Source organism: Sinocyclocheilus rhinocerous, unplaced genomic scaffold, assembly GCF_001515625.1.
Source record: "Sinocyclocheilus rhinocerous isolate Xijiao unplaced genomic scaffold, SAMN03320098_v1.1 scaffold551, whole genome shotgun sequence".
NCBI lineage: Eukaryota > Metazoa > Chordata > Actinopteri > Cypriniformes > Cyprinidae > Sinocyclocheilus > Sinocyclocheilus rhinocerous.
Genome location: NW_015624564.1, coordinates 2,108,309 through 2,123,717, shown reverse-complemented (window position 1 = coordinate 2,123,717; position 15,409 = coordinate 2,108,309). Strand labels below are relative to the sequence as shown.

The 15,409-nt window shown below is 35.5% G+C and overlaps 1 protein-coding gene across 1 annotated transcript in view; it reads right to left on the bottom strand.

Annotated features, from left to right (window-relative positions):
• Positions 1-1,312: 1,312 nt before the first annotated feature.
• Positions 1,313-15,409, bottom strand: part of LOC107744069 (cyclin-dependent kinase 17-like) — a 23,615-nt gene continuing 9,518 nt past the window's right edge. Inside the window, exons 3-15 of the mRNA XM_016557543.1 lie at positions 12,443-12,576; positions 8,636-8,761; positions 6,594-6,650; positions 5,881-5,995; positions 5,669-5,763; positions 5,514-5,576; positions 5,252-5,375; positions 4,360-4,480; positions 3,909-4,259; positions 3,506-3,548; positions 3,222-3,312; positions 3,061-3,138; positions 1,313-2,138 (exon numbers count right to left, since the gene is read on the bottom strand). Of these exons, the coding sequence (XP_016413029.1) occupies positions 2,101-2,138; positions 3,061-3,138; positions 3,222-3,312; positions 3,506-3,548; positions 3,909-4,259; positions 4,360-4,480; positions 5,252-5,375; positions 5,514-5,576; positions 5,669-5,763; positions 5,881-5,995; positions 6,594-6,650; positions 8,636-8,761; positions 12,443-12,576 (1,436 nt within the window). The 3' untranslated portion in view covers positions 1,313-2,100. The remainder of the gene's footprint in view (positions 2,139-3,060; positions 3,139-3,221; positions 3,313-3,505; positions 3,549-3,908; positions 4,260-4,359; positions 4,481-5,251; positions 5,376-5,513; positions 5,577-5,668; positions 5,764-5,880; positions 5,996-6,593; positions 6,651-8,635; positions 8,762-12,442; positions 12,577-15,409) is intronic.

Below are 15,409 nucleotides of genomic sequence, written 5' to 3'. Positions count from 1 at the left end.
TCTGTTTGCTTTCTGACTCTTTTGCATTCGGGAAGAAATGCACACAGACACACAAACATAATAAACAGACGACAGAGAGTTCGCTGTATGAAACAGACCATGTTTACTTCACTGATTAAAAGAAATAAATATCTGCAGTACAAAGAGTCAAAGGACCGTGAGCGTCAGTGTTTCACGGAGGCGGAGCTTACAGGACAACACGCACCCCATGCGTCACGTATACACACACGCAATCACGCACACACCCACGCACGCGTCTCCAGAAACAATCGACTCCGATTTGACAATATTAATCAACATCTGTCAGTTCAAAAAAACAACAACAGTCATCTAAAATCTGATATCTTATGCGTTCTTCATGTTTATAAATGCTGGGAAAAAGAAACATTGGTCCAATGCTGCTGTCAAAAAGTTTTTCGCTATTACTTTTTTCTTTTTATACACGCAATATCGTTTTCTCTTCTGAATAAAATCAAGCACAAATGTGGGACAGTCGGACTCCAACATGCCACATTAAGATACCATTATTCAAAGAAGGGTCAATATGTAACATTAAAAAAAAAAATAAATATCTGCAGTACAAAGAGTCAAAGGACCGCGAGCGTCAGTGTTTCACGGAGGCGGAGCTTACAGGACAACACGCACCCCATGCGTCACGTATACACACACGCAATCACGCACACACCCACGCACGCGTCTCCAGAAACAATCGACTCCGATTTGACAATATTAATCAACATCTGTCAGTTCAAAAAAACAACAACAGTCATCTAAAATCTGATATCTTATGCGTTCTTCATGTTTATAAATGCTGGGAAAAAGAAACATTGGTCCAATGCTGCTGTCAAAAAGTTTTTCGCTATTACTTTTTTCTTTTTATACACGCAATATCGTTTTCTCTTCTGAATAAAATCAAGCACAAATGTGGGACAGTCGGACTCCAACATGCCACATTAAGATACCATTATTCAAAGAAGGGTCAATATGTAACATAAAAAATTAAAAAAAATCCTCTTAATACTGTTAATGAAACTAGCTCATCTTCATAGCCATCGCTTGCATGGAGCAAAGGACTCTCTGTACAGTTACAGATCTCCATTTTCACACATACAACCTCACTTTCTCGCTCTTTTACAAGCGTCGCATACACTCAGAAGCTACAGAGGAGCTCTATTAATAGAAGAAACTGGTTTTGATGATGCCTCAGGAGCTCTAACGGTAAAAGAAAAATTAAAAACACATCTTACATACAAGCACTTCAGTTCCAATAGGATCACTCTGAATGGATGCAAAAGGAGAGATGGTCCGGTTCTCAGTTTAAAACGGTGAGGTCACAAAGTTTCTGCTGGTCCAGTGTTTGTTTTTTTCCCACCCTCGTTTTGCGTCTTTCTGAAGCCCACCTGGTCCGAGATGGTCCCTGGTTTGCTTGACGTGGCCTTTGAGGAACAAATCCACAAATTTCTTGAAATGATAAGTTAAAATTTGAGGTTTTGGAATGAATATTTTGAGCATCGCTCGGTTTGAAGTGCAATCATCATGCCAGGAAAACCAAAAGCAAATTCAAAACACTCGTATAGGCATTCCACCTCTGTAAAACCACGACAAAGACAGCTGCGATATCAACATTTTTCAACAGAATTATAATCGTTCTTTTTAAACAAAACAAAAACGTGGGACTGATGAGTCCGCAACAACTGGGAGGGTCACCCAAGAGTGAGGAAGTTACATCGAGACAGTAGTCAATTAGCAGCAAAACAACCCCTCTGTCAATAAATATATATACGCGTTCACACTTTCGCACACCCTAAGCGTCACACGGGGGAAGGGGAAAGGGCATCCAGACGAGGGGCCGATGGGTGTTCTGGCTCAAGGCTGCATGCTGGATGGCGGGACACTGGGGGGGGAGACAGCGGGTTCGGCCGATCCCCTTCACCACGCATGCACACGTGACAATCACCCTCTCTCTGTGAGCGAGGGGGGGGACTAAATCTGTTAGTCTATACAACACAGTCACGGAATAAGCGCTGTCGAACTGATCCGTCAAGTGTGTGTGTGTGTGCTTGTGTGAGAGTGATGGGCAAGAGCGGGAGGGAACGCAGCTTAAAACAGCATGCTCTGCCGTCTGTTCTTGCTGTTGCCTGTGAGGAGAGAGACAGAAGGATGAGAGTGAAAAGGAGGAGAGAACAAGGTGTACAAGGTTACAAAATTATTTTAAAATATATTTTATAAAGAACATTTTAAAATATTCGGTTAAGAAATATATTATTAGTTTTATATAGAGGCGAGAACATGGTGTACAAGCTGACAAAATAATGCAATTTGTTTTATTTAAATGACATAAAATTTGATTTATAAATATTTAATTATATAAAACTATATTTTGTATTTTGTATTACTAATCTATTAATAGATAACAGAACAAGGGGTAAGAGGTTACAAAATAATGCAAAAAATGTAATCTAATTAAAAATATTTTATTTACTGTTATAATGTATAAAATATATTTTAGGATATATATTTATTTTGTTAAAAAAATTAATAAATGTAATCACATATTTAATTTCAAATATATATTTAGTTATAAATATTTATCAGTTATTAGAAGCGAGAACAAGGTGTGCATGTAGTCTATATTAATAGATAAGATAAAAATAATTAATTTAAAAATGTTTAAATGTTATAATGTATAAAATATATTTTAGGATATATATTTAGTTTTGTTATAAATGTAAATAATAAATGCAATAAAATATTTATTCATAAAATATATTCATTATATATAATTTATTTAAAGAAATATAAATAGTATAAATATTTAAAACATTTAAATTTTTTTTAATAATTTTGAGAGAAAATAAGAGACTTATTGAGAGAATTTTGAGACTTATTTTACATAATATTTATTTATTCATTCATTCGTTAAAAATAGACAATTTTCTGTATGAAGATTGCCCCCTAGTGTCTGTTCCAAGAACTACTGACACTGACCCATACTGACTGACTACTTACTATAAGAGCATCTGAATATGAATACAGATCACATATCAAACACACACACACCTGTCTCTGGGTACGAGGAGTTCCTGTAACCGGGGTCCCTCTGAAGCTGCACTTCCTTCAGTGTAAATATGGATATGTCTGCAGAAGCACAGCACATCATGAGAATGAGGACATATGAGCGATTATGTGATGTGTGTGTGTGTGTGTATAAAGACACTCACTCTCTAACAGTGTGCACACACGCATGCCCAGACTCTTGAAGTAGGAGTGTTTCATTGATTCATCTGCAGAGATCCTCTTCTTGGATTCATACTATGGAGAAAAAATAAAAAAATAAAGGATGAAAGCTTTGTGAGATTGATAAAGGGTAGTTTAATTTATCATGATGCTTTTAAAGGGTTAATGGAAATTAAAAGTGTTCAAGATAAAGTAATGGAAAATCATTTATAATCTTATAATTGTTTGTGTGTATTTAATGCAATCCATTGTTCTGGCACATTCTTACCCTTAGAAAGGACAATAACAGCTCTATTCCTTCAGTATCCAACCTGTAGATGGGAAGGGAGGGAGGGAGAGAGATGTGACCATCGGCAGGTTGACAAATTAGACTGGCAAACGTAAGGAAGGAAGCAAACGGCCTCAGAAATTCCACGGGATATCCTGCTTTACTGGCACGTACATGGCTTTCTAACACACACCAGAACACACACACACGCTTTCCCACAGCAGCATCCGTGCACACACACACACACACACACAGGCTTTGAGGTCATGGTCATTTGCTCTGTGTGGCAAGACAAACACACGGAAGCCACCGCAAAATCACTGAGCACACAAGATCATAACAAACACACTGTATGAAACAGCAAAGCAGCACCTGCACAGACACACAGATAGAGTGCAGGTACCTGGGTGCATGATTGATGAAGGGCTGATCAGATGGTTGCAGTTTGTTTTTTAAAGCAGGTGAGAAGCACTTCTGAGTCTGAACACCATGACACGTCTGGTCTGAGAGTGTGTGTGTGTGTGTGTGTGTGTTTAATGTCGTAATGTCTGGAGTTGAAGTGTGCGTTTCATCATGCAGGCTCTGAATTGAATCATTTAGTTGGAGAGCTGAGTGTGAGCATGTGGGTGTGTGTGTGGGTGTGTGTGTTTGCTCACCCAGTAATCTGAAGATTAGATGCAGCTCATCTTCAACGGTGGATCCTGGGAACAGCGGCCGACCTGCAGCCATTTCATAAAATATACATCCAACACCCCTGAGACAGAGAGAGAGACAGAAACAGGATAAGACAGAGCATACAGGAGAGGACTGAATGTAAATGATGAATGTAAATAAACAGCGACAGACACACTCACCACATATCGATCTGTGTGGAGTACTCTGAGGATCCCAGTAGTACATCAGGAGGTCTGTACCATAAGGTCACCACCTCATTAGAGTAAGTCTTAGTGGGAACAGACTTGGCTCGTGCCAGACCTACAAACACACACAAACAAAAAAATTGTTTTTATTATACTTAAAATATAAATTATATATATTGAATAAATCATATACTTTTTTTTTGGCAACAAAAAATAAATGAATATATTTTTAATGAAAAATAAATTACATACAATATAAAATAAAATGTATATTTTGAATATAAAATATTATAATATTAAAATAAAGTATATAAAATATATTAAAATTTGTATGCATTTGAAATATTACACTTACTGTTTATATGTAGAATAAAATACAAGCAAATTAATTTGTAAATTAATAAATTCATAATACAATGTATTTGTATTGAAAAATTAATTACATCAAATAAAATGTATGTTTGAAAAATATAAAAATAACAAAATAATAAAATATAACTTTTTATATATGTATTTTTTTAAATACATGTAATATAATTATATTCATTTGAAATGTATAATAGTTAGTTTATACTTTTCTAATTGATGAAAATTAATTAATTATATGAACTAATGAAACAAAGTACATAATATATACATTTGTAAATACATAAATGCATAATATATTATAATATATTTTTAATGAAAACTTAGTTAAATATATACAATTAAATAATATATATATACAATTATATAAATATCATAATATAAAAATATGTATAACAAATTGCAAAATGCAGTTAGTATAATATACATTTCTAACTGATGAAAAATAAAGTACATACTATATAAAATATATTACACTACATATTTGATCATTTATTTGACAGCATAGTGTTAAACATACCAAAGTCGGCCAGTTTGAGTTCACCCCTTTCATTGATGAGCAGGTTCTGTGGTTTCAGGTCCCGGTGCAGAACCTTTCGTTTGTGGCAGTACGCCAGTCCTCTCAAGATCTGGAACAGGAAAATCTACAACCACACATGGACTACAGGTTAGAAGACCAGAAACAGAATGTTTCATGTGTTGCATTGCACTGATAACAACAAACCAACCGTTCATGTTTTCTTAAATCCATCTGGTGCAAAACAAACAGATATGGGACAGACCTTAACGTTGTGCATGCTCATGATGTTTCCACAATCATCCATGTACTGCTTCAGATCCTTATCCTGCAGGAAGCCATCAGAGAACAAATAAATAAATGGAGGGAGCAAATGAAACAGAATGACACACAGAGGAGCAGTATGGGACGTTCACTCACCAGGTACTCAAAAACCAGAGTCAGGGATTTGTCCGTGTGGACAATATCATGAAGCGTGACGATGTTGGCGTGCTTTAAATCCTTCAATAATGACACTGAAAGAGAGAAAACGGCAGGATCGATCAGGGCAATATCAACATCAGTGTCTCGGCATCCAAAGGGGCTTTAAGGAGAGATGAAGAGAATGAGACACAGAGAGAGAGATTCCTCACCCTCTCTAATCGCTGTGCATGGAGCGCCCTCCTCGTGCTCCAACCGGATCTCTTTCAGAGCTACCAGGTTATCCGTCAGTTTGCTCCTCCCCTTGAAAACGGTGGCATACGTCCCCTACAATACAGTTACAGTAATGATTAGATTTCAGAATGCAAGTGTTTTGGTTCTGAGAAAATGTTTACGGTTCATCTCAAGGCTTTTTGCCGAAGTTATACACTAGGGATGTAGTTAACGGATTAATAATTTACTGACAAGTATCAATCAATGTTATTGGTTGAAAAAAATATAAGAAATAAAAACCAAAATAAAGTCAAATGAATGAATTAATAAATATTACTTCCCTACTGTATAAAAAAAGACAAAGAAGAAATATAAAATATCTTATGTACAGTAATTTCCTGAAATTTGTTAACCAATGCTATCAGTTAAATAAATACATTTTAAAGTTAAATAAAAAATACTATTTTAACAAATAGTACTTATCTTACGTACAGTCACACAAGTTTTACACTAGGAATGTATTCAATGGATTTATTAATTACTGAAAAGTATTAAGCAATGTTATTGGTTTAAATGTTTTTTAAAAAAGTAAAAAAAAAAAAAAAACACTGTTGTATCATCCACCGAACTATTAATTACTTAGTGCACTTTTAAATGCACTTTTCTGACCGGGCAAAGTAATGATGAAAGGTCAGAACTAGACTCATCGTACCTCTCCCAACTTGTCCAGTTTGATGTAGGTCTCCAGTTTCCCAAAGCCGATTTCTGACTATAAAAAGAGAGAAGGAGAGAGACTGCTTCATTAATGCGATCTGGTTAATGCTGAACAGGCCTGCATGTGTTCAACAGACCTTATCAGTGAGAAACACGTGTCTGGAGTGTTGCTCGCTGTCTCTGATATCAGCAGCCAAAATCATTTCCCAGACAAAGCCATTAATCACACGCACAGTATTCAGACTCCCATGGGCACCAGAATGCCAACATAAACCCCCTCTCCTTTACACACATTGAGGGTTGGAGGTGGGGACGACATAGATGGATGACAGCTAAGAACAATGGATGCCAAGAAACTCAGACGCAAAAGCAGGGGGCTTTTCACATGCATGTATGTGGCCAACAGACAAAGAACATGGTATGTGTCTTTCTGCTCAACTGAGAGTACCACACAATGTTTGTAGCGACACGCTGGGTTTCTCGTCCATGGGCCGGGTTTATCTGCAGCAGTCCATTTTGTTTTGAAAAGCTTGCTGTGGACGGTGTACTCATTAAGTAGAGCTGAATATTCTGCAGACGTAATCTTTTACTCTTAAACAGCTCACCCTAAAAATGTCCTTTAGTCACCCTCATGTCAATCCAAACCCCTTTGACTTTCTTTCATCCACGGAGCACAAAAGAACTGTCTTTTGCATTCAATAAAGTATGTACCATGAGTTTTGAACCTACAAAAAAAGCACTTTAAAAGTTGCCCATTCGGCTTGTGCACTATATTTCTATAAGTCTCATAAAGGCATATGATAGTTTTGTGTGAGTTATTCTATGTGCTTCTCAAATCGCATTCGATTAGATCACATTTTGTAACCAATCGTGGCCCACAAAGTTATTGCACAGCTTCAGAACACTCATAATATAGTGCAAAAGCCGTATGGACACATTTTGGAAATTTGTGAGAATTGCAATTTTTTTTTGTGGAAAACTTATTTTTATCTCTTTTATTGGATATAATCATTATATTTTTTAATAGATTTTTTTTTTATATATATCTTCAAATTTTGTGGTGAAATAGGACCTGGATTAGCAATGTATTAGCAACACAGAATAGCGCAAATAATTTGTTTGTGATCAGTAATTTTTTATGTTTTTGAGAGAAGCCTCTTTCCTGACCAAGGCTGCATTTATTTGATCAAAAATACAGTAAAACAGTAATACTGCGAAATATTATTCAAATTTAAATATTTTCTATTTGAATATATTTTACAATTGTATTAATTTTTGTTATGTCGAAGCTGAATTTTCAGCATGATTACTCCAGTCTTCAGTGTCACATGATCTTTCAGAAATCATTCACATATGCTGATTTGCTGCTCAGGAAATATTTCTGTTTATCAATGTTGAAATCAGTAGTGCTGGTTAATATTTTTGTAGAAACTATTCATCTTTGATGAATAAAAGTTAAAAAGAACAGCATTGAATGGAAATATAAATCTTTTGTAACATTATAAATGTCCTTCCGGTCACTTTTGATCAATTTAATGCATATTTTGCAAATTAAAAGTATTATTACTGACTGCATACTTTTGAACGATAAAGTGCATTTATCTTTCTCATTGTTAAAACCAAATTCTCTCAGCATGACAATGGCTTGCTGTTTGACAGCCGTGTCATAGTTTTAACCCTGCCAGATTAAATTATTTACATAAACCTTATTGTTTCAACACAATGTGGGATTTATTCATCTTGGACACCATGATCCCACAGCCATTCATGCCAGAAGAGAAACTTAATGTTGAGTCGTGTTGCTATGCAGCATGGTTGCTAGGTAGATATCCCATCATGCTCAAATGAGATGCACGGTATATTATGAAACGTGATTTATTTGTGTCTGAGATAAAATGCTACTTCAACGAGGAGGTGCGTCATGTTTATGTGGTTTATAGAAAGTATGAGACAAATATGACGGCATTAGAAGGTAAACTACGTTTAATGTCGTTAAACCTTTGATAAAGATGATGAAGGGTTGGATTCACGCAAACTCACCAGCGAGGCTCTACGTGACCGTCGGCTGAGGGGTTGGTCAAACGGCGGGCTGCTCAGCTGCAGCTTTTCCAGGTAGCCGTCAGGAATCCGGATATCAGCAGGCAAAGACAAGCGTTTATTCAGGTCCTGAGAATCAAATCACACACACATAAGCAAACAAGTCAGTCGCAAGGGACAAAATAAGCTCAGTTCTTATCAAAGTAGGAATCAGATTAATAACTGACGCTTGGTGACTTCATTTGGTATGCGCGTCTCGTCTGAGAGAAATGTGTGTGTGCTTGTTTTAAATAAGAAGCGTGACTTCATAAAGCCATTCTCAAAGCAAAGCATTAGCATCTTCCATAAATAACCCTCCATCACGCTTTGAATCTCCTCTATTTACATTTCTCTCTTGCATGGCTTTTTTTCTCCACACATAGGCTACTTTTAAAGCAGCGTGGAGCATGAAATAATCTCATTAGTCCAATACTTGTGTACAAGTAGAGGTTGAAAGAGGAGTGAATCATTTCACACTAAAATCAAAAGAAAAAACTATGATATTTTGCATCATGACATTTTTAATAACATTAAAATTAGCACATTAATCTTAAATTAAGCACATTTACCCCCACAATTCTCATTACTTTAATGCAAAATAAAACAATTTGTGCTACTATTTAAAGTGTTTAGACAAGACGATTTTCATAACTGTCACAGTAATGAGAATCAATGTATTTGAGAATAATGAAAATTACAAAATAAAACATCCAGATGCATGACAGAGTATTTAGGAAATAACAATAAAAAATAAAAATAACAATAAAAAAAATTATAATAAAAATTAAATAAATAATAAAATAACAATGATAAAAAAAAAATCTCAAACATTTACGCAAAAAAAAACACAAAAAAAACGTTTGTAATACTTAGTAATAATAGTAAATTATGCATTATTACAAGAAACTAACTGTCTAAGCCGTGGTAATATATTTTTAAACCAATTAAAGTAAGTATAACAAATTCTATAATGACAAACTTCAAATGGATCCATTATTTTATTATTTATTATTATTTATTTATAATGTAACTATTATATAAATTAATTATATATATATTTTTATATATATATATTTTATATTACATGTTACAGTAATGAGATTTTGGTAGTAAAACTAGCTTAAATGCCCTGAAAATAATGTGATAAATACATAACAGTAAACTATAACCTTAAACAAATTTCTTTACGCAATTTCTCTTTTTTCCTCTCTTAATGTTTAAGGAGTAAAATGTGGCCTGACAACTCTTCATGAGATTCACCTATATATTGTTAAATGATATCTACATATTTATTGGCTTTTAAACTGTGTACATAGTTGCAGTGACCCAATTCATACGGCAGGGGGCAAAAGAACACCAGAGACAGCGAGAGTGAGGAACACGTGCCCAAATAACTAGCTTGGACTGAGGTTTGCAATTAAAACCCCAGAATAAGAAGCTTTAAATGCTTTATGTAGCAAGAGTGTGACGTGAATGTCTTGAAGTAGTCAGGTTAATTCTGATAATTAAAAAAAAAATTGTTTTTCTATTTCAAAACCCTCTAACAATGTTACTCAAACCCTCTTTTTAACAATGTACTGCAGAGAAAAGAATAGAAAATGGAAATGGAACGAGTAAGAACACAAAGATAGAATCCATTCCCTTTCAGATGCTTGTGTGCGGTAAGACAGAAAGCCAGTTACTAATATCAAAGAGCAGACCAACCTTGCTAGACAGACACAGATGTTTATGATTCGAAAATCACAGTCAGACACTGTACGAACCAAATGCGACGCCTGTTTCCAGTGGTTTTTCTGTCCTCACAGGAAACGAGAATGCCACATGACGCATCATAATCACGGTCAATCAGAACATATTTGAAGTCCAATACGTAGTTATGAGAAGCGGGATTTTGAACCAATGAGATTTCACAGTGGGCGGGGCTATGTAATATATTAGCCTAGACATAGAACCAAACTATTTTGACAAAAAAGAAACCAGTTTGATTTACAAAATGTTCTGTTATTTGTTGTGGTTGTGGCTGAAACTAGGTAATTGATGTTTAACACCTAAGAGCTCTTGAACTGCAGAAGTTCCTCTTATATACCATCTGCACCTGCCCACAAAACTAAGGTCGACCGATGTATCGGTTTTGCTGATTAATCGGCACCGATAGTTGATTGCTGGATCTATCGGCAAAAATCCATGCCTATAGTTTTTCCGGGTTGCGTCCAATGCTGGAGTGGCCGAGAAGCTCCGCTGTCATCAAACAGTCTGAGAGCGAGAGCGGCCTCTAGAGGCAAATCATTGTCGCCACGTGCTGTTTGTTTTGACATGTGACACTGCGCGCTGCACAGAGCGGGACACTTCAGACGCACAGATTTAAAACAGACAACGAAACGGTGTGTACACATCATACTGTAGTGCACGTTTTCATGGCATTACTAAGTAATTCATTTGTTGACTAGATGCTGCATTAGTGGAGAAAGAACAGTAGAATGTTTGCTATCGAGGCTGAGAGGACGCAAACATTAGCAGCACCTCAAAATGGTTAAAACGTGACCAAAACTCACGCAAGTCTGACCCAAATGTTTAATGTCACGATTGTTACCATATATATTTGAATTAGTTTATATCCAGCTGGTCACATTAATGCATTTGTTATCCAGCAAAGTTCCAGATTTAAAGCTGTGATGTGAGAAAGCAAACATGTTCATTCAGCCACAGAGCGCCATTCACACGGTTTTACATTAAATTACATTATATTTGTCCTAAATCGTTGCTAATGTACATTATGACATCACCTTAGGGTGTAAAATTGTGTATTGTGCATTTCTCAGTGAAACGTTTGTCTTTCTGTGGCTCTAATAAAGTCTGTATGCTTCATATAGAGAGCTATAATATAGACTGCGCTTTTTCTTTCCGTTTTGCTGTTTTTTTAAACACCGAACTTCAGACTCCATGCCGCTTTTTTTGTTCATTCTTGAGGTGAACTTTTGCCTGTTTGGTGATTAAATAAACGCGTTTTAGAACGCTGCTTGAACTGAATGCGATGCGTCTGGTGTGTGACTGCCATATTTTGTTATTTTGAATAGATAATCATCACATGTTCTAGAATAGAATCAATTAAAGTGTGAGAGTATACATACAATATCCATATGTATGTAATTTCAATGCTATGGCCTTTGTGTAGATATTTAAAGATGGCCATCTAGTTAGAGTGCGTTAATTTCAACTAATGCATTTTTAATAATTAATAATTTTGAATTTGCTTTTGTTATAATTAGTTAATGAACTATGAACTAACTTTAATTATCAATATATAATGAATATTTTTATTCATATACAAAGTATGATTCAGTACTGTTTTTTTTAATAGTAAAGCACAATTTTAGTTTTCGTTTAGTATCCTTTTTAAAAACTATCGGTTGATTAATCTGTATCGGCCAGTGTAGTCCAACCTAGCTATCGGTATCGGTAAAATCTACTATCGGTCGACCTCTACACAAAACCTCCAGATTTCTCAAGAATCGGCGTGGAGGAAGGGGAAGAGAAAAGCCGACAAACAGGACGTGGGAGAAAATAGGGGAGGATGAGAGAGAAAACACACCAGAGGAATCCCTCCACCTACACAAGGCCAAAAATAAAGCTCTTAGTAGTAACACATCACCCAGTCTGAAGCTTTCAAGGTAACGCACCCATGCCACACTTTCTGCTTCCTCCTGTGAATAAGTGAGCTTGTGGCAGGTTTGTGCTGCTGATTAATTTATGGCCACATGCGGTCTGTCTTACCTCCATGGATATGCGCCGGTGAGATCTGCTGCGGAGACACACGCCAGTGGGTGATTGCACTTCGTCCGAGGACGTCCCTGAGGCCTGATCGCTCTCTCCATCTGAACCCATCTTCAGATTCTCATGAACAATGTCTGGGCAAGAGGAATAGGAGGTTAGAAAATGAAAATGTGTGATATATGTGGTGTGAGGTGCTGCTGCTCTAATGGATGAGTGAAGGAAAGAGTTTCTGGGAGTGTATACACATGTACATGGCTGAATCTCAATACTTGCAATAGTTCCCATATACAGGTACATCTCAAAAAATTAGAATATCATGAAAAAGGTCAATATTTTTTGTCACTCATTTCAGAAAGTGAAACCCATATATTATATAGATTCATTACACATAGAGTGAAATATTTCAAGCCTTTATTTCTTGAAATTTTGATGATTATGGCTTACAGATAATGAAAACCCAAAATTCAGTGGAAGGACCATGCTGAATGACTCGATTCGAACCAGAAGCTGAACCATGGCTGAATGACTCGATTCGTTTGCTCAGAAAAATTTGTAGGAGATATGAACGCAAATGGCGCAAGGATAGGTTGCAGGTTTCCTATGAACTCATGAGGGATGGCCCAACCAAGTATTGAGTGCATAGAAATGAACATACTTTTCAGAAGCCTGACATTTCTGTTTAAAATATCCTTTTTTTTTTGATCTTATGTGATATTCTAATTTTCTGAGACACTGAATTTTGGGTTTTCATTATCTGTAAGCCATAATCATCAAAATATCAAGAAATAAAGGCTTGAAATATTTCACTCTATGTGTAATGAATCTATATACTATATGGGTTTCACTTTCTGAAATGAGTGACAAAAAATATTGACCTTTTTCATGATATTCAAATTTTTTGAGATGTACCTGTACTTACAGTACTACACAAATGAAGGAATGCATGTTTGATCATAGTTAGGCAATTCCATGCGATGAATTTGTTTTAATACCACAAGCCTTTCTGTCGCAAAGTTTAAGCATTTACAAGTACATTTTTATGCTGCTTTTAATTTATTCTGAAAAATTTATTTTTTATCAATTTATTTCTGACCATTTTTGGACATTTTTTAAACTGAGATACCAGCCCTCTATTTGACTTTTCAATTTGTAATGAGAATTTGAGAAATAAAATAAATAAATTAATTAATTAAATTAAATTAAATTTTGAAGGAGTGTTATTTAAAAATAAACAAACTGTGATTTTTAAAAATTATTTAAAAATTATTAAATGATTTTAGCAAATGGCTGCAATATAACAAAGAGTGAAAAATTTAAGGGGGTCTGAATACTTTCCGTACCCACTGTATATTAACTTTTTATTATATATTTAATTTCACAATTTGACCAATAAATAAAAATATTTAATATTTAAAATGCATGTTAATGGATATATGTAATATTTAAAATGGTTTGATTCCAAAAATTTAGTTAGATGTGAATTTTTTTTTTTTTTTATGAAATTACTTTTAAAAATAGTAACTTATCATAATAAGGCATTTACCAATTGCTTTCTTAATCCAAAAGAAAGTCATCAAATAGTTGATCACAAGGAGACTTTTGAATTAATTTTAAGACCAGCCCCTTTAACACAAAACTAATTAAAAAAAGATAAATGTTCACTGATTTTAGGCCCGATATGCACATTCCTGTTACATTATTTTGTGGTTAATATCAGCTTAAAAAAAAAATCTGAAAAACTATTTTTAGCATACTATGGTTTGGGACACACTAAACTGACTATGTAGGATAGATAGTGTTTGTGTGTGTGTGTTGGAAATACAGCATGTGATTCCTTCATTTCAGTGAAAGACCTTATTCATCCTCATTCCCTTTAAAAACACACACATTCATACCTGTGTACATAAAGCGACATACCCACAGCATATCAGGCTGAACGTCTGTTAATAATTTTCCCGCAGTTCTTGATATTCATGAAAACCAGTCAAACATGACACTGACACACACACTCTATTCACATCCACCTATGCCACGATTCCTGAGAAAGACACGGATTACACCGAAAACAAGAACATTGTGAAGGGATATGCACTGTCCCATGTGCTTTTTGTTTATACAGCACTTGTGTGAATTATGTCCTCAACTCTTCTCTATTACATAAAAGTATGATCCGGCTTATCGGAGTTGGCCTATGGGCCAAATCATGATGTAATCAGGGTTTAAAAAATTTAAAACCAGCAGCCGGGAATTAAGAGTCCCATCCAGTCAACACGTGTTCATGTGCATGTGCATGTACATGCAGCCTTTTAGTACTTGGAAAAGGGATGGCCTAAAAGCAACAGAAAATAAAGCTGTTCCGGAAGAAAAGAGATTATATTCCTGCATAAAAGAGTGCTGGGAACTGGAAAAAGTCTAAAAGTGTGGTCGTGACTCTGTAGTTTTATGGCAGGCTGTTTGCTGCCGTACGGCCCCCTTCTCCCTCACCTCATATGGAGGAGTCCCCCAAGGGTGACATATCGGCCCACTCTTTTATCTGGCCGAGACAGTAAAAAGTACCTAACCTCAGGGCCATCAATTACGGCACAGCTGTCTACTATTTGTCCGCTCTGATGTCTTTAGACCAGAGGGAGAGAGGTGAATCTTGCAGAAACTGTCTGGAAATGTCCGAGTCATATTTACACCAAAACCACAGAGGAAACCATAAATATATTTTGTATAACGAATGAAGCAATGACAATATAGCACATTATCCCCATTAATTATTACTGAGATGTGAAAAAAGTGCTAAATTACTGTATACATTTTTAGTATTGTTGGTATACATCAATGTAGCATTTAGGGTCATGAAACCCCAGACAACTTCTTCAGAGATTTTAGCAGAGGTGTTTGTGTTGCACATCATAGAAGACAATGTTAGCATCCGATCATTTTAACTGTTGGAGAAAACTGGTTAATTTTAAGCTTTTT